This window comes from Pristis pectinata, chromosome 1, assembly GCF_009764475.1.
Source record: "Pristis pectinata isolate sPriPec2 chromosome 1, sPriPec2.1.pri, whole genome shotgun sequence".
Classification (NCBI taxonomy): domain Eukaryota; kingdom Metazoa; phylum Chordata; class Chondrichthyes; order Rhinopristiformes; family Pristidae; genus Pristis; species Pristis pectinata.
In genome coordinates, this window is record NC_067405.1 from 142332257 (window position 1) to 142355156 (window position 22900).

The 22900-nt window shown below is 45.4% G+C and overlaps 1 protein-coding gene across 1 annotated transcript in view; it reads left to right on the forward strand.

Moving 5' to 3' along the window:
* Positions 1–22900, forward strand: part of tshr (thyroid stimulating hormone receptor) — an 88182-nt gene that overhangs the window by 16722 nt on the left and 48560 nt on the right. The window contains exon 2 of the mRNA XM_052019491.1: positions 1379–1542. Coding sequence (XP_051875451.1) covers positions 1379–1542 — 164 coding nt within the window. The remainder of the gene's footprint in view (positions 1–1378; positions 1543–22900) is intronic.

A 22900-nucleotide genomic window follows, 5' to 3' on the forward strand; every position in this document is an offset into this window, starting at 1 on the left:
TAATACTCTAAGTTTGGCCTCACCAACATCGTATACAACTTCAACATAACATCCCCTACTCAATGCCCTGATTTATGAAGGCCAAAGTGCCACAAGCTCTCTTTAGACCTTATCTACCTGTGACGCCACTTTCAAGGAATTATGTACCTCAGTGCCCCACCATTCACTGTGTAAGTCTTACCCTGGTTTGTCCTCCCAAAGTGCAACACCTCACACTTGTCTGCATTAAATTCCATCTGCCATTTTTCAGCCCATTTTCCCAGCTGGTCCAGATCACTTTGCAAGCTTTGATAGCCTTCCTCACTGTCCACTACACCCCAGTGCAAAGGGACCCGGGAGTCCTAGTTCAGGATTCCCTTAAGGTTAATGCAGGTTGAGTTGGTAGTAAAGAAGGCATGGCAGATGTGGACAGTTGATGTACAACTGGAAATTAGGAAGAAATTAGGATGGTGGGAATTACGAAGCAGACAATGGAAGACAATTAGATAAAATATCTTTATTAGTCACATGCACATCGAAACACACAGTGAAACGCACCTTTTGCGTCAAGTGTTCTGGGGGCAGCCCGCAAGTGTCGCCACGCTTCCGGCGCCAACATAGCATGCCCACAACTTCCTAACCTGTACATCTTTGGAATGTGGGAGGAAACCGGAGCACCCGGAGGAAACCCACGCAGACACTGTACACAGTATTCCAGCTGTGGCCTCCATGGTAGTGGGTTTAGATTTTTTTTATCATAAAATTATTTATTGATCAATTATCATTTTTGTTTACCAATATGGGGTATTGTGATTTCAAGTATGATTTAACACAATGTATTTAGTAGTATTTTATCCCCTTTCTGATTCAGGTATTCTGTGTTTTCTTTGTGGAATTAATAAAAATATTGTAAAGAAGCAACAAACAATCTGCCGGAGGAACTGAGCCGGTCGAGCAGCATCTGTGGTGGGGGCAAGAGGAACTGTCGACGTTTTGGGGCCCGTTTTTGTGCCGTTTGACTCTTAAAACAAACCCTGATGATTCGGCTTCAAGGTAAAACTGCAACTGTTGCTCCACGGTTACACCGGAAAGCGGAACAAAAGAGAGCAAGAGCTTTTAAAATAAAACTGCATTATTTTAAAATTGGCTCATCCCTTCCCGGTTGCAATTATTTGAATGGGCAAGCTGCAGGAAGGTAGTAAACTGTCAATCAACTTCCAGAACCTGGGATCGCCAGCGCTGGCAATGAACGCCTTCGCAAACCTGCGTGAGGGCTCCTGGCGGCGGGAACTCGAATGCAACGCTGCAGGAATACTCGAGAGAAGAAGCTCTGCGAGTTTCCTTGAATGGTTTGCCTTGAGGGAGGCTGAGTTGGACGATGCTCCTGCTCACCTTGCAGGCGTTGACTCTGACCCAAGTCTCCCTGGGACTGAGCCGGGCTGGAAGTGAAGGCGCAGCGAGTCAGTGCCCCAGTGTGTGTGAGTGTTCAGAGTGGAGCTCTTTAAAGATAACTTGCAAGTCCATCGATCACATCCCGACCTTCCCCCAGAGCACGGAGAACATGTGAGTAGCCCACCTCTGAGTGTGCGCTCTCCCCACTGGGTGCACTTTGCATTGAGCCAGCGTGGAGCGGTTGGGGCGCGTTCCCCTTGTACCAAGGGATGCTCTTTAATAATCTACCTGCCACCCAACGCCAGCCCTTGCAACTCGGGTATTCACAGTAAACGCTGCTGGAACGGTGTCTGTGACCCGGGTTAGTTGGTGGTTGCAACTATCAGGTGCAATGCCGTCTCCCATTCCGTGCTGGTTGTAAGGGTTTCTGCATTGTTAGACTGCTAGAGGAATATGGTCAGTTCCCCACCTGACTCCCGAGGAACAGGAGCCGCACGCACGGGGTTGGAACCGAGAGGTTCTGCCAATGCACCTGAGCGCTTTGTAAACCCTATTTAACGCCGGTGAGTACAGCCCCCCTTCTTAATGGGTCGGCTGTAAACTCGGGGCACCTTCACCCTTTGGAACAGATTTTAGTCAGGGCTTATTCACACGTGAGTAAGTCCATGCCTGCAGCGGAGCACTGTGCATGTGGTTCCATGGGTCTGGGTGTATGATGGTGCATGTCTGTTTACCGTGTGATTAGTGCGAGCGTTGTTGGAGAGGCATTGTTGCTCATCCCGAATTGCCCTTGAGAAGGTTGGCGACAAACCATCTTGTCTGTTGGGGAAGGACTCGACACAATGGGTAGGGACTTCCAGGATTTGGACCCAGCCACAATGAAGGACCAAGTCAGGATGGTATTGGTATTGGTTTATTATTGTCACTTGTACTGAGGTGCAGTGAAAAACTTGTCTTGCATACCGATCGTACAGGTCAATTCATCACACAGTGCAGTTACATTGAGTAATGTTACAGAGTGCACTGAGGTAGTACAGGTAAAAACAGTAACAGTACGAAGTGTCACAGCTACAGAGAAAGTGCAGTGCAGGTGGACAATAAGGTGCAAGGTCACAACAAGGTAGATTGTGAGGTAAGAAGATACGATATCTATTAGTCACACGTACATCAAAACACACAGTGAAATGCATCTTTTTTGTTTCAAGTGTTCTGGGGGCAGCCCGCAAGTGGCACCGCGTTTCTGGTGCCAACATAACATCCCCACAACTTCCTAACCCGTACGTCTTTGGAATGTGGGAGGAAACCGGAGCACCCGGAGGAAACCCACGCAGACACGGGGAGAACGTACAAACTCCTTACAGACAGTGGCGGGAATTGAACTTGGGTCGCTGGTGCTGTAATAGCGTTACGCTAACTGCTACACTACCATGGTCAGAGTCCATCTTATTGTATAAGGGAACCATTCAACTTGGAGGGGCATCTGCAAACGGTGGTGTTCCTGTGACCCCGCTGCCTTCATCCTTTTTGGTTGGTAGAGCTGACAGGTTTGGGAGGTGCTGCTGGAGTAGTCTGGGTGGGTTATTGCTATGTATTTTGGAAATCCTACACACACCAGACTACATTTATGTATGTTGGTGTGTGTATCCATGTGTGTGCATTCATGTGCATGTGTATTCACATGGGTGTACCTGCATGTACGTTATGTATCCACATGCGTATCTATGTGTGTGTGTGTATCTACATGCATGTGCCTTTGAATATGTGTAGAGTTGTAGAGTCACAGGGAAACAGGCCCATCTGCCCAATTCAACCGTGCTGATTAAGATGCCTGTCCGAACTAGTCCCATTTTTCTGCATTTGGCCCATATTCCTTTAAACTTTGTCTACCCACGTACCTGTCCAAATGTCTTTCAAACATTGTAATAGTACTCGCCTCTACAGCTTCCTCTGGCAGCTCGTTCCATATACCCACCACCCTCTGAAAAACTGGCAGATCCCTTTTAAATCTTTCCCCTCTCACCTTAAATCTATGTCCCTGAGTTTTTCCCTGGGAGAAGACTGTTTCCGTCCACCATATCTACACCCCTCATGATTTTATAGCCTCCATAAGGTCACCCCTCAGCCTCCAATGCTTTAGGGGAATATAAGTCCCAGTCTATCCAGCCTTGACTCATAACTCAAGTCCTTAAGTCTCAGCAACATCCTCGTGAATCTTTCCTGCACCCTTTCCAGCTTAATGACATTCTTCCTATAGCTGGGCGACCAGAACTGCGCACAATGCTCCAAGTGTGGTCTCACCAATGATTTGTACAGTTACAATATGACGTATCAAAGCCAAAGCCAAGTTTATTGTCATATGCACAAGTCCATATGTGCACAGGTGCAATGAGAAACTTACTTGCAGCAGTATCACAGGCACAGAACATCAGATAAGCAACATTCACAGGAAAAACATAAATTAAACATAAATTATACACAATTTTTACAAGAAAAAAGCACAATTAGAACAAAAAAATAGTCCATTTTACTGCAGAGTGATCATAGTGTTGCTAAACTGTAGTGATTAGGATTTTGCTGGTTGGTTCAAGAACCGAATGGTTGAAGGGAAGTAACTGTTCTTGAACCTGGTGTTGTGGGACTTCAGGCTTCTGTAGCTCCTGCCCGATGGTAGCTGCGAGAAGATGGCACGGCCCGGATGGTGGGGATCTTTGATGATGGACGTTGTCTTCTTTAGGCAGTGCCTCCTGTGGATACTACTGATGGTGGGGAGGGATGTGCCCGTGATGCACTGGGCAGAGCCCACTACTCTCTGCAGCTTCTTGTGTTCCTGCACATTCAGATTGCTGTACCAGACCGTGATGCAACCAGTCAGGATACTTTCAAAAGTACACCTGTAGAAATTTGGTAGAGTGTTCGGTGACAAGCCGAAACCTCCTTAGCCTCCTAAGAAAGTAAAGTTGCTGGCACGCTTTCCTTTTGATTGTATCAATATGCTGGGTCCAGGACAGGTCATCTGATATGTTAACGCCCAGGAATTTAAAGCTGCTGACTCTCTCCACCGCCGATCCCCCAATTTAGACTGGAGCATGTTCGCCCTCCTTCCCCTTCCTGAAGTCAACAATCAGCTTTTTAGTTTTGCTGACTTTGAGTGAGAAGTTACTGTTGAGGCACCACTCAACGAGGTGTCCTATCTCGCTCTGGTAAGCTGACTCATCGTCGTCTGTGATTCAATTCCTGTTCTCAATGCCCTGATCAATGAAGGCGAGCTTGCCAAATACATTCTTTACCACCCTGTCTATCTATGTCGCCACTTTCAGGGAACCTGTACCCTGAGGTCTCTCTGTTCTACAACACACCCCAGGGCCCTACCATTTACCGTACAAGTCCTGCCCTGCTTTAGCTTACCAAAATGCAACACCTCACACTTGTCCAAGTTAAATTCCATCTGCCAATCCTTGGCCCACTTCTCCAGTTCGTCTAGATCCTGTTATAATCTTAGATAACTTTCTTTACTGTCCACACCACCACCAATTTTGGTGTCATCCACAACCTTACTAACCATATTAACAACATTGTCATCCAAATCGTTAATATAGATGACAAACAACAGTGGACCCAGCACCAACCCCTGCGGCGCACCACTGGTCACAGGCCTCCAATCTGAATAACGACCATTCACTACAACAGAGGTGCTCCTTCCACCTAGCCAATTTTGTATCCAATTGGCTAGCTCACCCCTGGACCCCATGGATATAAATATGTATATTTTTATGACCAGTGGTTCTGATTTTGTGTGCGCCTATACACATGTGAAGTTTTGTCTGTGTGCATGCATGCACATGTGGAAGTGCATACCCCATGTTTGTGTTTGTATCTCTATATACACACATGTTTGTGCAATGTGTGTCTGAATGCACAAAGCTCAGGGTATTTCTGCTCTGCCCCTGGTCCCAGAACCCAACAATGGAACAGGAGGTGAGAAACTCCAACAGTGACCCTCAGGGATCACCTCACTGGTGCTTACCTTCCAAATCACCAGCAAGAGGTCATTTTGGCCCAACTTCTTTCTGTTTACTTTGCACTGAGGGAATGTAAAGTCAGTGCGCTTCATCCGTCCCCTCCTCCAACACCCATCAGGAAATCAACATCTATAAAACATCAAAGTGGAAAATGCATTTCAAATCCATTCCAGGAAAGAAACATCTTGCAGCTCTTGAGCTATTTTTGCAGACCAATCACTCTTGTAGGAAACACAGCAGCTGATTTTCATTTGACAAGGACCTAGCAACAGTTATGTGATAAATTACCAGCTTATCTGTTTTGGGATTTCAGGAATGGATAAATTATTGTTTTACTGATAACTTGAGAATTGTGATCATAACCTTAAGAGTCATACAGCACAGAAACAGGCCCTTCAGCCCAACTGGTCCCTGCCGACCAAGAGTCCTATTTGCCTGCACTTAAGATAAAATATCTTTATTAGTCACATGTACATCGAAACACACAGTGAAATACATCTTTTGGCTCATATCCCTCTAAACCTTTCCTATCCATGTACCTTTTAAATGTTGTTAATGTACCTGCCTCAATCTCTTCCTCTGGCAGCTCGTTCCTTATACTGACCACCCTTTGGGTGAACAAGTTGCCCCTCAAGTTCCTATTAAATCTCTCCACTCCTTAAATCTAAGCCCTCTAGTTCTTGATTCCCCAACCCTGGGAAAAAGACTGTGCGCATTGACCCTATCTATGTCCCTAGTGATTTGATAAGATCACCCCTCATTGTCCTACGCTCCAGTGAAAAAAAAGTCCCAACCTGCTCAACCTTCATCACTCGGTCCCTCAAGTCCCAGCAACATCCTTGTAAATCTCCTCTGCAGTCTTTCCAGCTTAAAGATGAAGAAAAACTTAGATGAGGAGAGACAGGAGAAGCATTAACTCCAGACAGTACTATTAGATGTTCCAGATAATCCTTTGTTCAGGCAACCTGGCCAACCTCCTGAAATAGTTCTGAGGCATCCTCTCCATCCTTCTGCAGAGTGGCTCAGCTTAAACCAGAAACATCTGACTCAGCACATAATGTGCTTGTGTACAGTGAAGTTAAACCCATAACCTTCTGAATTTAGAAGATAAAACCCCACCATGGAGTTTAAATATTGCTCATCTAAGTTTGAAGAGCAAATTCCTTTGTGTCTTTATTAGTGGAGAGATGTTTTGTTTCATTTAGACAGCTTTATCATATGTATTTTCATCTTTCAATAGTATTTTGAATAACAGAACCGATCTACTTTGCTCATTAACGAATATCATTCAGCTGAAGTCTTGATCGCACAATCCAGCTGATTCTGCCGCTGCAGGACTGCGGGAGTGCATCCCTGGCTGGGATGTTGTGTATGGAGACCTTGTCCAGCCATATTAACATCCCATACCATTATTATGGTGTTTAATGGGGGCATTATTTATCCCCTAGTCAACAGATGCTGGGCTCCCTTATCTCAGTTATTAGTGGGAGTGAGCTGTACAAGGAAACTGAAACAGACCCTGCATTTTAATATGCCGTTTACATTTCTCCAAAAGCAAACTACTTCATTCCCAGTGGCTTTGTCTAAATAATGAGGATGCTCTGAAGTTTGGTGAACTTGACAGAGAGCCAGTGTCAACGCACAATGATATTTATTTATTTACCTTATTTATTTGAGGGATCTGGAGGTTACTCATAAGATCAGCTTTTATTGCCCAATACCAATTGTCCTTGAGAAGGTGGTGGTGAGCTGCCTTCTTGAACCACTTGCAGTCCTTTTGGTGAAGGTTGCTCCCACAGTGCTATTGAGTAGGGAGTTCAAGAATTAGACCCAGAGCTGGTGAAGGACCCAGTGATGTATTTTCAAGTCAGGATGGTGTGTGACATGGAGAAGAACTTGCAGGTGGCAGTGTTTCCATGTACCTGAAACCCTTGTTCTTTCAGGTGGTAGAGTTCATGGGTTTGGAAGGTGCTCTTGTAGTCACCTGGATGATTGACTGTTGTGCATTATGTGGATGGTACACACTGCAGCCAGTGTGCACATGGTGGGGGTTAATGAGTGTTTAGGATGGTGGGTGGGGGTGCTGATCAACCATACTGCATGGATGGCATTAACTTTCCTGAGTGCTGTAGGAGTTGCTAAGGGAGATGTCGTGGGAGTCCCTCTCACCTCACCCGCTGGAAATTATATTTCAGGGTTCTACTGGAATGATTTTCTGCTAAAAGTCAAGCAAGTGGTGATTCCATTTAGATACAGGTGCCAACCCTTGTAACCAAATCAGCTGCTCCACAATTCTGATGGAGATCATTGTCAGAATCTTAAAGCAAAGGTGAAATTGCTACATATGTCATAGAGTCACACAGCATGGAAACAGTCCCTTCGGCCCAGCTCATCCATGCTGACTGTGTTGCCCAGTGAGCTAGTCCAATCTGCCCGCGTTTGGCCCATAGCCCTCTAAACCTCTCCTATCCATGTACTTATCTAGATGGCTTTTAAATGTTGCTAATGTGCCTGCCTCAACTACTATTTCTGGCAGCTCATTCCAAATACGCACCACCCTTTGCGTGAAGAAGATAAGATATCTTTATTAGTCACATGTACATCGAAACACATAGTGAAATGCACCTTTTGCGTAGAGTGTCGCCATGCTTCCAGCACCAACATAGCATGCCCACAACTTCCTAACCCGTACATCTTTGGAACGTGGGAGGAAACTGGAGCACTCAGAGGAAACCCACACAGAAACGGAGAGAACGTACAAACTCCTTACAGACAGCGGCCGGAATTGAACCCGGGTCGCTGGCGCTGTAATAGTGTTATGCTAACAGCTGCACTACCGAAGCTGCCCCTGATGTCCCGTTCAAATCTTTCGCCTGTGATCTTAAACCTATGCCCTCTTGTTTTCCCTGGGAAAAAGACGATGTACTTTTATGTAAATGAAGAAAAAAAACCTGAAATGATAACGGATGTTGTGTGTATGGACTTTGATTTTACAACAGAGAATAAGTGCAGAACATTAAGGAACGTGATTTTCTTCTTACATTCCCACAAGCAGACAGGTCCCAAGATGCGTCCTTGTTTCAATACCTTGTCTGAAAAGGAGCTCAGTTTACTGTTTTCCTCAGTAGATCTTGAATGGGGCAAGCTTTAACACACACACACACAGCCCGAGAATGTAGCTGAAGCCTGCAGTCTTCTGACTCAGAGCCAATACTAACTACCAAGCCAAATACATAATACGACGCAGTGGGATATCAATGGTATGTGTTTCAACGAAACAGTTGTTATATCCCAAATGGATTGGAATTTGTTTTTTCCCCATTTAAAAATTCTAAGCGGTCATTTCAAATGTAACATTGAGGTTTAGTAGAGTCTTTGGCCTGCAGTGAAGCTTTTGTGCTGTGTTTACTTGAGACAGTTGCTGCCAAAGTCACCAACCCCGTCAGTCAGTGGCTGCTGCTGTTGGCAGGGGTAGACAGACCTAAATTAGAGTCATAGTCATACAGCACAGAAACAGGCCCTTTGGCCCATCAAGTCCATGCCAATCTTGTACCCATCTACACTAATCCCATTTGCCCACATTAGGTCCGTATCCCTTTCTGCCTTACCTGTTTAAAGTGCCTGACTGAATGTCTCTTAAGCACAGTGATTGTATCTGATTCCACCTTCACCTCTGGCAGCACGTTCCAGATATCAACCACTCTCTGTGTGAAACACTTTTCCCTCAGATACCCTTCAAAACACCTCCCTCTCACCTTATATCTATGCCCTATTTGTCTGATGGCCTTACCATGGGAAGAAGATTCTGATTATCCACCCTATCTCTGCCTCTCATGATTTTACAGATCTCTATCAGGTCAGCCCTCAGTCTCCTTCACTCCAGCCTGTCCTGGTTCCTCAGAGTGAACGTCACCAACAGCCTGTCCTGGTCCAACCACGTAGACGCCGCAGCCAAGAAAGCTCACCAGTGCCTCTACTTCCTCAGGAGGCTAAAGAAATTTGGCATGTCCCTTTTGACACTCACCAACTTTTATCGATGCACCATAGAAACCATCCTATCTGGATGCGTCACAGCTTGTAATGGCAACTGCTGTGCCCGGGACTGACTGCAAGAAACTGCAGAGAGTTGTGGACACAGCCCAGCACATCACGGACACCAGCCTCCCCTCCATGGACTCTGTCTATACTTCTTGCTCCCTAAGTAAAGCAGCCAACATAATCAAAAGCCCCACCAATCCCGGACATTCTCTCTTCTCCCCCATCCCATCAGGGAGAAAAGCCTGAAAGCACATACCACCAGGCTCAAGGACAGCTCCTACCCCGCTGTTATAAGACTATTGAACGGTTCCCTCGTACAATAAGATGGACTCTTGACCTCACAATCTACCTCGTTATGACCTGGCACCTTATTGTCTGCCTGCACTTCACTTTCTCTGTAGCTGTGACACTTTATTCTGCATTCTGTATTGTTTTACCTTGTACTACCTCAGTGCACTGTGTAATGAATTGATCTGTATGAACGGTATGCAAGACAAGTTTTTCACTGTACCTCAGTACAAGTGACAATAATAAACCAATTCCAATTCCAAAACAAGCCCAGCCTATACAGTCTCTCCCCATAACTTAAAATCTTCCAGTCCAGGGAACATCCTGGTGAATCCCCTCTGCACTCTCTCCAGCACAATCACATCCTTGCCTCACAGCCCCTCTCTCCCCCCCTCCAATGTACTGACAGAAAGTCCTTTGCAGAAAAGATTTACGAGGATTTTGCCAGAACTCGAGGGAATAAGTTATGGAGAGTGGTTCAACAGGTGTGGGAGAATGAGGGCTGATCTTATGGAGATGTATGAAATCATGAGGGGCATTGGGTGAATTCACACTATCTTTTTCCCAGGGTTGGGGAATCAAGAACAAGAAGGCATAGGTTTAAGATGAGAGGGGAGAGATTTAATAGGAATCTGAGGGGCAACTTTTTCACCCAGAAGGTGGTCAGTATATGGAACGAGCTGCCAGAGGAAGTGTTTGAGGCAGGTACGTTAACAACATTTAAAAGGCACTTGGACAGATACATGGATAGGAAAGGCTTAAGAGGGATATGGGCTAAACACAGGCAAATGGGACTAGCTTAGATGGGCACCTTGGACGGCATGGACCAGTTGGGCCGAAGGGCCTGTTTCCCTGCTGTATGACTCTATGACTATGACCGACACTGATACAAATTGTAAAGCAAATGGTTGTTTGCTACACTGGTTGGCCTTCTCGCCTGTCAGTCTTCTCACTTATCGATGGACAGATGATCTTCTCACTTATTCCACCATCATTTGTGATATCCCGGTGTGTACAGATATCTGCCTAGTTTCCTGTATTACTGCAGTGACTAGCTAATTGCCTGTAAAGCTGCTGCAACATTCCAAGGTTGTGAACAGTCTTCCGTGAGATGTTCTCTCTTCCGTATTCATGTGCATTCATACACAGGATATATCATCCCTTCTTGCACTTGAGTATGTGATTCATCGAGTTGTGCAGCTCAGAAACAGGCACTCCAGCCTGACTCCTTCATGCCGACAAAATTGCCTCCCTGAGCTAGTTCCATTTGCCTGCATTTGGCCCAGATCCCTCTAAACCTCTCCTATCCATGTACCTGTCCAAATGTTTTTTATTTATTATAACTGTACCTGTCTCCACCACTCCCTCTGGCAGCTTGTTCCATATACCCACTGCCCTCTGTGTGAAAAACTTACCCCTCAGGTCCCCTTTAAATCTTTCTCCTCTCATCTTAAACCTATGCCCTCCAGTTTTAGACTCCCTTACCAACTCCGAGACCTAAGACTCAACACCTCCCTCTGTAACTGGATCCTTGACTTTCTAACAAACAGACGACAATCAGTGAGGATAGGCAGCAATACCTCCGACATGATTATTCTCAACACTGGTGCCCCACAGGGCTGCGTCCTCAGCCCTCTACTCTACTCCGTATACACTCATGACTGTGTGGCCAGATTCTGCTCTAACTCCATCTACAAATTTGCAGATGATACCACCGTTGTAGGCCGTATCTCAAACAGTGATGAGTCGGAGTACAGGAAGGAGATAGAGAGCTTAGTGGAATGGTGTCATGACAACAACCTTTCCCTCAATGTCAGCAAAAGAGCTGGTCATTGACTTCAGGAAAGGGGGAAGGGGGCAGTGTACATGCACCTGTCTACATCAATGGTGCTGAGGTCAAGAGGGTTGAGAGTTCCTGGGAGTGAACATCACCAACAGCCTGTCCCGGTCAAATCATGTAGAAGCCACGGCTAAGAAAGCTCACCAGTGCCTCTACTTCCTCAGGAGGCTGAAGAAATTTAGTTTGTCCCCTTTGACTCTCACCAACTTTTACTGATGCACCATAGAAAGCATCCTATCTGAATGTATCGCGGCTTGGTATGGCAACTGCTCTGCCCAGGACTGCAAGAAACTGCAGAGAGTTGTGGACACAGCCCAGTGCATTACAGACACCAGCCTCCCCTCCTTGGACTCTAGGTCTTTACCTCTCATTGTCTTGGTGAAGCAGCCAGCATAATCAAAGACCCCACTCACCCGGGACATTCTCTCTTCTCTCCTCTTCCATCGGGGAGAAGATACAGGATCCTGAAGGCACGTACCACCACACTTAAGGACAGCTTCTACCCCACTGTGATAAGACTATTGAACAGTTATTGTATGAGATGGACTCTGACCTCACGATCTACCTTGTTGTGACCTTGCACCTTATTGCACTGCACTTTCTCTGTAGCTGTGAGACTTTGTACTGTTACTGTTTTTACCTGTACTACATCAATGCAACTCAATGTAACGGCACTGTGTAATAAATTGATCTGTACGATCGGTTTGTAAGACAAGCTTTTCACTGTACCTCGGTACAAGTGACAATAATAAACCAATACCAATACCACTGTGACCATCTACCCTATTGATGCCCCTCATAATTTTATAAACCTCTATAAGGTCACCCTTCAGCTTCCTGAACTCCAGGGTAAAAATCCTACCTTATCTCGCCTTATAACTCAAGCCCTCCAATCCAGGCAACATCCTTGTGAATCCTTTCTCCACCCTTTTCAAGTTTAAGCACATCCTTTCTCTAGCGCAGTGACCAGAACTACATATAATACTCCAGGTGTGTTCTAACCACTGCTTGGTGGTAAACCTCCTTAAACTACTGCATTCTTCCAATGGAGTGCAAATTGCCTCTAGTGTGTAGATGGGTGGGGAATTGATGGGTGGAAACAGGGTACAGGGAAATAAGTGGATAATGGATTTGATGGCGATGTTCTGGGAGCTAGCAGTGAATCAATGAGCTTAATGGATAAGTATGAATAAATGAATATAAACATAAAATCTGACTACTGCATCAGAGCTACACACACTTTCAGTTAATCATGGGAATTCACAAGTTGATATCAGTGCGTACCACTTCACCCCTGGAACACAAATGAAACCATCTCCAGAGAAATCACATGGAATCAATGAACTGACAAACACTAACCACTTGTAAACTCTTCTTGTTGTAAAACAAACACTGAAAGTGTTCTGCTTTGTTGAAGGAGGTGTAACTGAGTTTTTGGTAGCAGTCAAAATATATTCCACTAACAGGAAAGAATAACCGAAACACTCCTGAGGCTCCATGATTGAGTAAAAACATAAGGGAACCTTCGAGGATAAGGAAAGAGGCCTGCCACTTTGCATCAAAAAGGACTTGGTTTTCTTTGCTGTAATTGTGTTCTTTCTTGTAAAAATTGTGTAAAATTTATGGTTAATTTGTGTTTTTCTCGTGAATGTTGTGTATCTGATGCTATGTGCCTGTGATGCTGCTGCAAGTAAGATTTTCATTGCATCTGTGCACACATGTACTTGTGCATGTGACGATAAACTCGACTTTGACTTTGACATTACAGTGATGGTATTATATGATTAAAGAAAATACAAAGGGGTGAAGGAGTGGGGGTCAGTAAAAATTAGAAAGGTAGGAAAGAACATACAGTATAACAAAATTGCAAAGTATTTTACAGGTATAACATTAAAGAAAGAATAAGCCCTTTAAGGGGTGGGTAAGGAAACATCACAGGTACCGACAGGTTGACATCACCCAGGACAAAAGCTCCCCCGATCGGTAACCCATCTGCCATCCCAGACATTTATTCCCTCCACTGCTTTGGCTGCAGTGTGTACTGTCTGTAAAATGCACTGCAGTTACTCACCCAGACTACTCCAACAGAATTTACCACAACTTGTACCACAAAGGAGGATAAGGATAGCGGGAACATGGGAACATCACCAACTGCAGGTTCCTTCCAAGTCCCTGACTTGGAAATATATTGTCTATCCCTCATCATCACTGGGCCTAAATCCCGGAGGGAACCTCCAGATACAATTTCACCCTGTCCATGCCCCTCGTGATCTGATACACCTCCATAAGGTCACCTCTCAGTCTCCTTCACTCCATGCCCGTCCACTGCCGACAGTTTATGAATGGAGAGACACCAACTCCATCTGTTCCTGCGCGTACTTTATAACTGTGCTATTTAATCAATATTGTCTCTCCTTATTCTTTTTGCCAAAATGTATCACCTCACATTTCTTTGTTGATCTTAAACTTCACCTGCCACTGGTTTGCCTGTTCAGCCGGTGTATCCATGTCCTCTTGCAGACTTTTATTACCCTCCTGGCTGTTAAACCACATTTTCCAACCGTGCATCATTTGGAAATTTCACGCTGTGTATCCGTGTTTAAGTTACTGGTATGTGTCGAATGAAACAGTGGTCCCAACCCTGACCCCTGGGGAATGCCTCTGTCTACCACCCTCCACCCTGTTTATCACGACTCTCTTCCTTTTAACCAACTTCCTTTTCATACCACATTTAAAGACCCTTTAATTATCGAGCTTTTAAAATAATAATTTTAAAATTTGTTTTTAAAGTTTATGACAATTCAGCTTCTACATAATCCATGGGTACGGCTCAGTCTGAGATGCTCATGAACATAAATGTAACTTTAACAACTGAGTGTCCCACGTGTTACACAACGTTTGATGCCTTGTTGTCACCAGACACTGCTGTTAGTATAGAGCTAATACATTCACTGAAGGATGTTTTATTGATAACCCTGTCTCTATTATTTGCTTAGGCAACCGGTAACATGAAAGAGCCGACAGACACTATATTGGTGTTGAGTTTGATATTGAATACAGCACAGAAGCAGGCCCTTCAGCCCACCATGTCCATGACGACCATTGTACTTACCTATACTCATCCTGTTTACGTGCATTTTGTTTGTAGACTTCCAGGCCTTGGTGGTTCAAGTGTATGTCTGGATGCTTCTTAATTGCTGTGGGAGTCTCTGCCTCCATCACCCCCTCAGGTACGACGTTCCAAAATCCAACCACCCTCTGTGTGAAAAATTTCCGCCTCAAGATCCCCTCTAAACCTCCTACCTCTCACCTTATACCTATGCCCTCTTGTTCAAGTCAAGTCAAGTGGAGTTTATTGTCCTGTACACAAGTACAGTGAGGTACAGGTACAGTGAAAAACTTGCTTGCAGCAGCATCACAGGCGTGTAGGTAGACAGCACACAGATTATAAATTGTACATAAATTATACAAGACAAGAGAGAGAGAGCAAAAGACTGTGCAAAAGCAAGACCTTGGTGCAAAAAAAAGGAGACACAATGGGAGACAAGGCCATGGTAGTGCAAGAGGTGGTCTGTAGTGTTCCGTTGCTGAGGTAGGGTTAGGGTTGTGCAGGTCGGTTCAGGAACCTGCTGGTTGTAGGAAAGTAGCTGTTCCTGAACCTGGTGGTGTGGGACTTCAGTTGTTTTGGACACCCCCACCATGGGAAAAAGATCCTTATTATCTACCCTACCTATTCCCCTATCAGGACCCCCCTCAGCCTCTGCTCCGGGGAAAACAAACCCTGCCTGTGCAAACTCTTCTCATAACTGAAACACTCCAATCCACCCAACATCCTGGTAAATCTCCTCTGCACCCTCTCCAGTGCATTCGTATCCTTCCTGTAGTATTGTGACCAGAAGTGCACTCAGTACTTGAGGTGTGGTCTCACCAATACTTTATAAAGTAGTAACATGATGTCCCTGCTCTTATACTCTGTGTCATGGCTGATGAAGGCAAGCTTCCCGTATGCCTCCTTCACCACCTAATTTACCTGTGTTGCCACCTTTAGGAGACCCTTGGACTTGAATACCAAGGTCCCTTTGTTCATCAACACTCCTCAGTCTCCTGCCATTCACTGTGGGGAGCTTTGATGATGGATATTGCCTTCTTGCAGCAATGCCTCCTGTAGATCCTACCGATGGTGGGGAGTTTGACTTCCAAAATGCATTACTTTACACTTGAAAGGATGTCGCTGCTTGAGGGAGTAGCAGGGCAGTGATCCAGTGGGAAGGAAATAGAGAACAGCATTCTCTGAGGAGAGCATGGATTATGGCAGGCAAAAGGTGTGGCAGATACGCCGGCAAGCTCAAGAGATATGCGTAAATTCAACTACTTGTCCTGCGTATGGAGGAAATGGAAATGTTTCTGACGGTAAATGATACTGTCAGAGTTCCTGGAAGGATACAAACAGAGGAATATGGCGATACCTAAGAAGCTGCAGAGAGTAGTGGCCTCAGCCCAATACATCACGGGCACATCCCTCCCCACCATCGGGAGTATCTACAGGAGGTGCTGGCTCAAGAAGGCAACATCCATCATCAAAGATCCCCACCATCCGGGCCATGCCATCTTCTCACAGCTACCATCAGGCAGGAGGTACAGAAGCCTTAAGTCCACACCACCAGGTTCAGGAACAGCTACTTCCCTTCAACCATTCGGTTCTTGAACCAACTGGCAAAACCCTAATCACTATAATTTAGCAACACAATGACCACTCTGACCATTTGCACTAAAATGGACAGTTCTCTTCTGTTTTATTTGTGCTATTTTTTGTAAAAATTGTGTATAATTTATGTTGAGTTTATGTTTTCCTTGTAAATGCTGCTTATCTGATGCTGTGTGGCTGTGATGCTGCCGCAAGTAAGTTTTTCATTGCACCTGTGCACACATGGACTTGTGCACAAGACGATAAACTCACTTTGACTTTGATTTTGATATGCAAGAAGGGGAAGGCGAGTTGTTGCTGGTGGTAGGACCAGAGACGTATGAGGTGTTGGCGAGTCTACTCTTGCCAGGACCTATGGATGACATCTCACACAAGGATATAGTGAAATCCTTGAAAGTGCCATCCGTGAGAACTACAAGGATGTACAACCAGGAGCCAGAGCAAATGGTCAGCTGATACTCAGGCTGAAGACATTTTCCAGACCTTTTTAGATCAGGCTTGGGATTGTTTAGTGCATAAACTGGTGGAATGAGGGAATTCAGCATTAACAAGGAGAACAGACGTGAGGGGTACGTTTTGCACTGAGAGAGTGGTGGATGCCTGGAATGTGTTGCCTGATAGGCTGGTGGAGGCAAACTCATTGGGGGCGTTTAAGAGGGGCTTGGATGGGCACATGAATGAGAGGAAAATAGAGGGATATGGGCATTCTGTAGGTAGGAGGGAATAGCTATGTCGGCAGAACATTGTGGGCTGAAGGGCCTGTTCTGTGCTGTAATGTTCTATGTAACAATAGTTGAGGTGGCGTGTATAATAACTGCCATTGAGATGGCACTCAAAATGTGAAACATTTTCACCCGCACACAATTTCAAGGTACAAGTGGGGAACAGGCCCACGGAATGGTAATGGGGATGTGGTCTTATTCCTGGCCGAGTCCGGGATGCAACCAGTGGGAGACCAGTGAGCATGTGGGTACGAGGGATGTCATGTGGGTGGGGTGTAAAAGGCAGGAGATCTAGCCATGGACATTGTGAGAGCCAGTGGACTCTGAATGCCTCTTCAAGATGTCTGGGTGTTACGGTTGTCACGGGAAGGGGTTGCAAGTCTCTGAAGAAAGTCACTGCCGGTAAAGATGGTTGAGTGCAATTCACAGTCAAAGTCAACTTTGTCATCATGTGCACAAGTACATGTGTGCACAGGTGCAATGAGAAACGTGTTTGCAGCAGGAACACAGCATATAAGCTTCATTCATATGAAAAACATAAATTACATATAAATTCAACACAATTTTTACAAGAAAGAACACAATTAGAACAAAGAAAACAAAGTCCATTTTAGTGCAAAGTGATCATAATGTTACTAAACTGCAGTGATTAGGGTTGTGCCGGTTGGTTCAAGAACCAAATGGTTGAAGGGAAGTAGCTGTTCCTGAACCTGGTGGTGTGGGACTTCAGGCTTCTGTACCTCCTGCCCGATGGTAGCTGTAAGAAGATGGCACGGCCCGGATGGTGGGGATCTTTGATGATAGATGTTGCTTTCTTGAGCCAGCGCCTCCTGTAGATACTACCGACGGTGGGGAGGGATGTGCCAGTGATATATCGGGCAAAGTTCAGTACTCTCTGCAGCTTCTTACGTTCCTGCTAATTTGAATTGCCGTACCAGACCGTGATGCACCCAGTCAGCTTGGGCATGAGGTGATCAGTTCTGCTGGGTGTGCACACTGTGATGAGGAGGTGAACCGTATCTGTTGCCCACCTGAGAAAGGTGATAAGGGCCACTGTATTGATTGCGAAGCAGCTATAAGAATGGGCGTCGATACTACTGTAAGTCAGTCTGTCGTAGGTCAGGGTGTATCTGGAATACCCTCAACCACTTCCCATTGAAATGGCACCTGTGGTGTTGGACAGGTATGTAGGAGGGAGCTTCTGAGTTATGGAGGAGGGGAACTTTTGGGTTGCCACTGGAGACAGATGGGCCCAGTTGTCTGTTGTTGTTATGGCCCAGGAGCGTGCCATTACTAGTGATCACCGGCATTGGTTGCCTGGATTGGGGGTCTGTGTTTTTGTCTCCAGGTGTGGTGACCCAGGAACGGCCACTGATACAGCGGCAGCGTCGCTGATGGACTTTGACCACAGTCCATCTGCCGAGTTGAAGCTTGCGCTGAAAGGGGAGCGAGGCAGGTTAACACAAGACCTCCTGAGAGGAGGTAGGAGTTTGGGTTAAGTAGGGAAAGGCTGCACACTAAGGCCATTTGCCGAGAGTTGCTACAGAAACGACATTACCACTATTTGGTTGAAAGGGGAAGAGAGCAGAAGATTTATTTTGGTAAAGCATCCTTCAGTGTTTGCTGTCAATGTGTGAAAGTGTGACATCATGTGATATCATGCACCTTCCCCCCCCCCCCCACATTTCAGATCCCCACATAACAGCTTATAATCACAAGTAAATTTTCCAGGGACGCATTCGAATTGTAGATGTTTACCTTTGAATTATCATGCTTCATGGTGAAGTCACATCAGAACTGGTTTGTGCTGCAAGATGCAGGATCGTTCATCACAGTGAAAGCCCAGGGTGAAAGTTATGGTCCCATAGAGAGACTGATGGAGCCGGTTAATGGCCAGGACACGGTGCTTCTTATCAATGGATGTTCCATGTCCCGAGAGTAATAAAACACCCAACAAAAAATTAACCTTGGCAAGAGCTACATAATGCAAGTTTGGTGTTTAAAACTGTTTAAAAGACAGGAAACAAAAGTGTGATGTAATTTTAGCTCCCTTCAGTCAAATGTTGTGAACAAGGATTGTTCACCCTACCTGGGGAATTCTTCACATGTGCCTTTCTAGCAGAGTTAAATGAAATAATCCGTATGCAGTTTTAAGATTAATGTTTTTGAATAGTTGTAACTTAAGTTAATTGTTAGACATATTACCATCTCCAGCTTTCAAATCTGTTATTAAAAAGGACAGGGTTATTGTTATCCTCCTAACTGCGTGCTCATAGCTGTGTAAGCAGCTCTGGTAAGCTCTGCATTAACTTTTGGCATTGTCCTACATGCTCTTGGGACCCCCTAAGCCTTAGCTCCTCCAGCTTGTTCCTAAGCTGGGTAAATGAAGTGTACTCCTGTGCAGAGAGTGTGTGTTCTACACCAAGCAGAAGAAGCACAGAATTATTTTCAGGTTGAATGGTAAACCCTTAGACTTGTCATGTTGAATATGATAATGCAGTTCTCTGCATGTGTGTTTGTGTGTGTGGCTTAAGGGAGAGTTATAGAGCTATACAACGTGGAAACAGGTCCTTTGGCCCAACTCGTCCATGCCAACTAAGTTATCTCCTTTAGTCCTATTTCCCTGCATTTGGCCCATATCCCTCTAAACCTTTCCTATCCATGTACCTCTCCAAATGTCTTTTAAATGTTGTAATTGTACCCGCCTCTGCCACTTCCTCTGGCAGCTCGTTCCGTATACCCACCATCCTCTGTGTGAAGAAGTTGCAGATCCCTTTTAAATCTTTCCTGTCTCACCTTAAATCAGAATCAGGTTTATTATCACTGACTTGTATGAGGTGAGATTTGTTGTTTTGCGGCAGCAGTACAGTGCAAAGACATAAAATACGAATAACATACAGAAGTAAATAAATAGTGCAAAAAAAATAACAAAGTAGTTTTAGACACCCCTACCCTGGGAAAAAGAATATAATGATCCACCTTATCTATGGCCCTTATGAATTTATAATCCTCTATGAGGTCACCCTCAGCCTCCTACTCTCCAGGGAAAAAAGGTCCCAGCCTATCCATTCAGTTCTTATAGCTCAAGCCCTCCAATCCTGGCAACATCCTCGTGAATCTTTACTGCACCCATTCCACTTAGTGACATCCTTCCTGTACCCTGGTGACTAGAACTGCGTACAATACTCCAAGTGTGTTTCCAAGAGCATGCATGTGTATGTCTTTGGATGTGTGCGCATGTGTATATGTGTTTGCGTGTCTGTCTGTGTGTGTGCGCGTGTTTGTAAGCATGTGTGTGTGTGTACATGTTTGCATTTGTGTGTTGGTGCTCATGTGTGTGCTTGCATGTACATAGTACAGCACAGGAACAAGCCCTTCGGCCCACAGTGTCACTGCTGAACACAGTGCAAATTAAATCCCTTCTGCCTGCTCATGATCCATATCCCTCCATTCCCTGCGTATTCATGTGTCTACTGTATATAAAAGCTCTTTGAACACCACTATTGTATCTGCCTCCACCACCACCCCTGGCAGCCTGTTCCCAGCACCCACCACTCTCTGCTTAAAAAAAACCTGCCCCACACATCTCCCTTAAACTTCCCCCCTCTCACCTTAAATGCATGCCTTCCAGAATTTGACATTGACATTGGAAGGGCCTGATGTGGGAGGAGCCTCGGGTGAAGGCGTGGAAGGGCCTAAGGTGGAGACAGCCCTGTGTGTAGGAGTGGGATAGACTTAGAGATGGCAGGGCAAGCCTTGTGTGGTAGGGCGGAGGGAGCTACTGTTGGCACAAGCTTGGATCCATGCGGCCAAGTGTGCTGTTGCTGTCAATGCTCTGTAACCATAGAAGCATAGAACAATACGGCACAATACAGACCCTTCGGCCCATCATGTTGTGCCACCCTTCAAACCACACCTAAGACTATCTAACCCCTTCCTCCCACATATCCCTCTAACTTAAATTCCTCCATATGCTTATCTAACAACCTCTTGAACTTGACCAACGTATCTGCCTCCACCACCACCCCAGGCAGCGCATTCCATGCACCAACCACTCTCTGGGTGAAAAACCTCCCTCTGACGTCTCTCTTGAACCTTCCACCCATTACCTTAAAGCCATGCCCTCTTGTATTGAGCATTGGTGCCCTGGGAAAGAGGCGCTGGCTGTCTACTCTATCTATTCCTCTTAATATTTTGTACACCTCTATCATGTCTCCCCTCATCCTCCTTCTCTCCAATGAGTAAACCCCTAGCTCCTTTAGTCTCTCCTCATAATCCATACTCTCTAATTCAGGCAGCATCCTGGTAAATCTCCTCTGTACCCTTTCCAACGCCTCCACATCCTTCCTATAATGAGGTGACCAGAATTGGACACAGTACTCTAAGTGTGGTCTAACCAGAGTTTTGTAAAGCTGCATCATTACTTTGCGGCTCTTAAACTCGATCCCATGACTTATGAAAGCTAACATCCCATAAGCTTTCTTAACTACCCTATCCACCTGTGTGGCAACTTTCAGTGATCTGTGGATATGAACGCCCAGATCTCTCTGCTCCTCTACACTCTGCTCCTCTACACCTGGTGGTCTTTGAGCTCTGTAACTACATAGCCCTTTGTCCAGATACTATCACATCCGACAGGTCCTTGTGCACCGCACCTCTTCACTTGTGGAGCCTCCTGTAAAGTAACGGGAGCGACATCAAAGTCCTGAGAATGAAAGTGATTGCAACCCTTGGATTTTAGTTAATTCTGCATTCATCACGGGTCCAATTTCTCCTCTGCTTCCTTCTGCTTTAGTATTTTCTCTGTAGGCTTAACAAAATCTCCTGCTGATTTGGTCCAAATGTTTTATTTGATTTTACAGTGGGAGAAATAATACAGAACTTGACCATAGTCAAAGTCGAGTTTATTGTCATGTGCTCAAGTTCATATATGCGCAAGTAGAATACTCTTTCACACTGTGCATTCTAGATCTGAGCAATTTGCTGTATAAAATATCCTCAACGTCCTTCTGTTCATGCAGTGCACGATAGCATAAGGATCACCATAAAAGTGGTAGATCAGTGTAGCCTAGGTCTCTGGTCAACATCCAGCTGCTGGTAATCTTTGGAGTAACAATACACTTGTCTCATCCATATCCTAAAGCTGTAACACACAAGATGCTGGAGGAACTCAGCAGGTCAGGCAGCATCTCGTGGAGGCAAATAGACAGTAAACGTTTCAGGTGGAGACCCTTCATCTGGGTCTCGACCCGAAACGCCAACTGTCCATTTCCCTCCACAGATGCTGCCTGACCCGCTGAGTTCCTCCAGCATCTTGTGTGTTGCTCCAGATTCCAGCATCCGCAGTCTCCTGTGTTTCCTAAAGTTACAACTAGATTCACAGCAGTTGGAATGCAAGTATCAAAGGGCCGAACAATGTAAATGAGGGGTGTCTTGAACCAAGCCCCACTCCAAAAGAGTTGAAAAAGTTTTAGCATCCAGCCAAGCTGCAGCCACACTCATTGGCTTAGCTGGCTGTCAAACCTCCCAACAGCTTTGAATGTTTCTGAAACTCCCTGAAACCTGAGACTAGTTTTGCGGGCAATTCTCTTTGTATAAATGCCGAGGAATCATGGTTCCTTTGCACTCTGTCTGGACTACAAGCAGATCAATGAAACCACCAACAAAGAGGGGCCAGAGGTTTGGGACCTCAATATTCATGCACTCATGAACCGCAAAACACAGTGACAGACAAATGCTAGTTGTTCCACACATCATGACCAGCATTTCCCTGAAAAATCCAAGCTAGTGTTTCGTGGGGAATTGCAGCACGACTTGACTCCCAGAGCCAGGAATGTTTCAATAATAACATTCTTAGAATAGTACGTCAAAAAGAAAAGCTGTTTCCACTGGCAGGAGGGAAGGTGGCCAGAGGGCA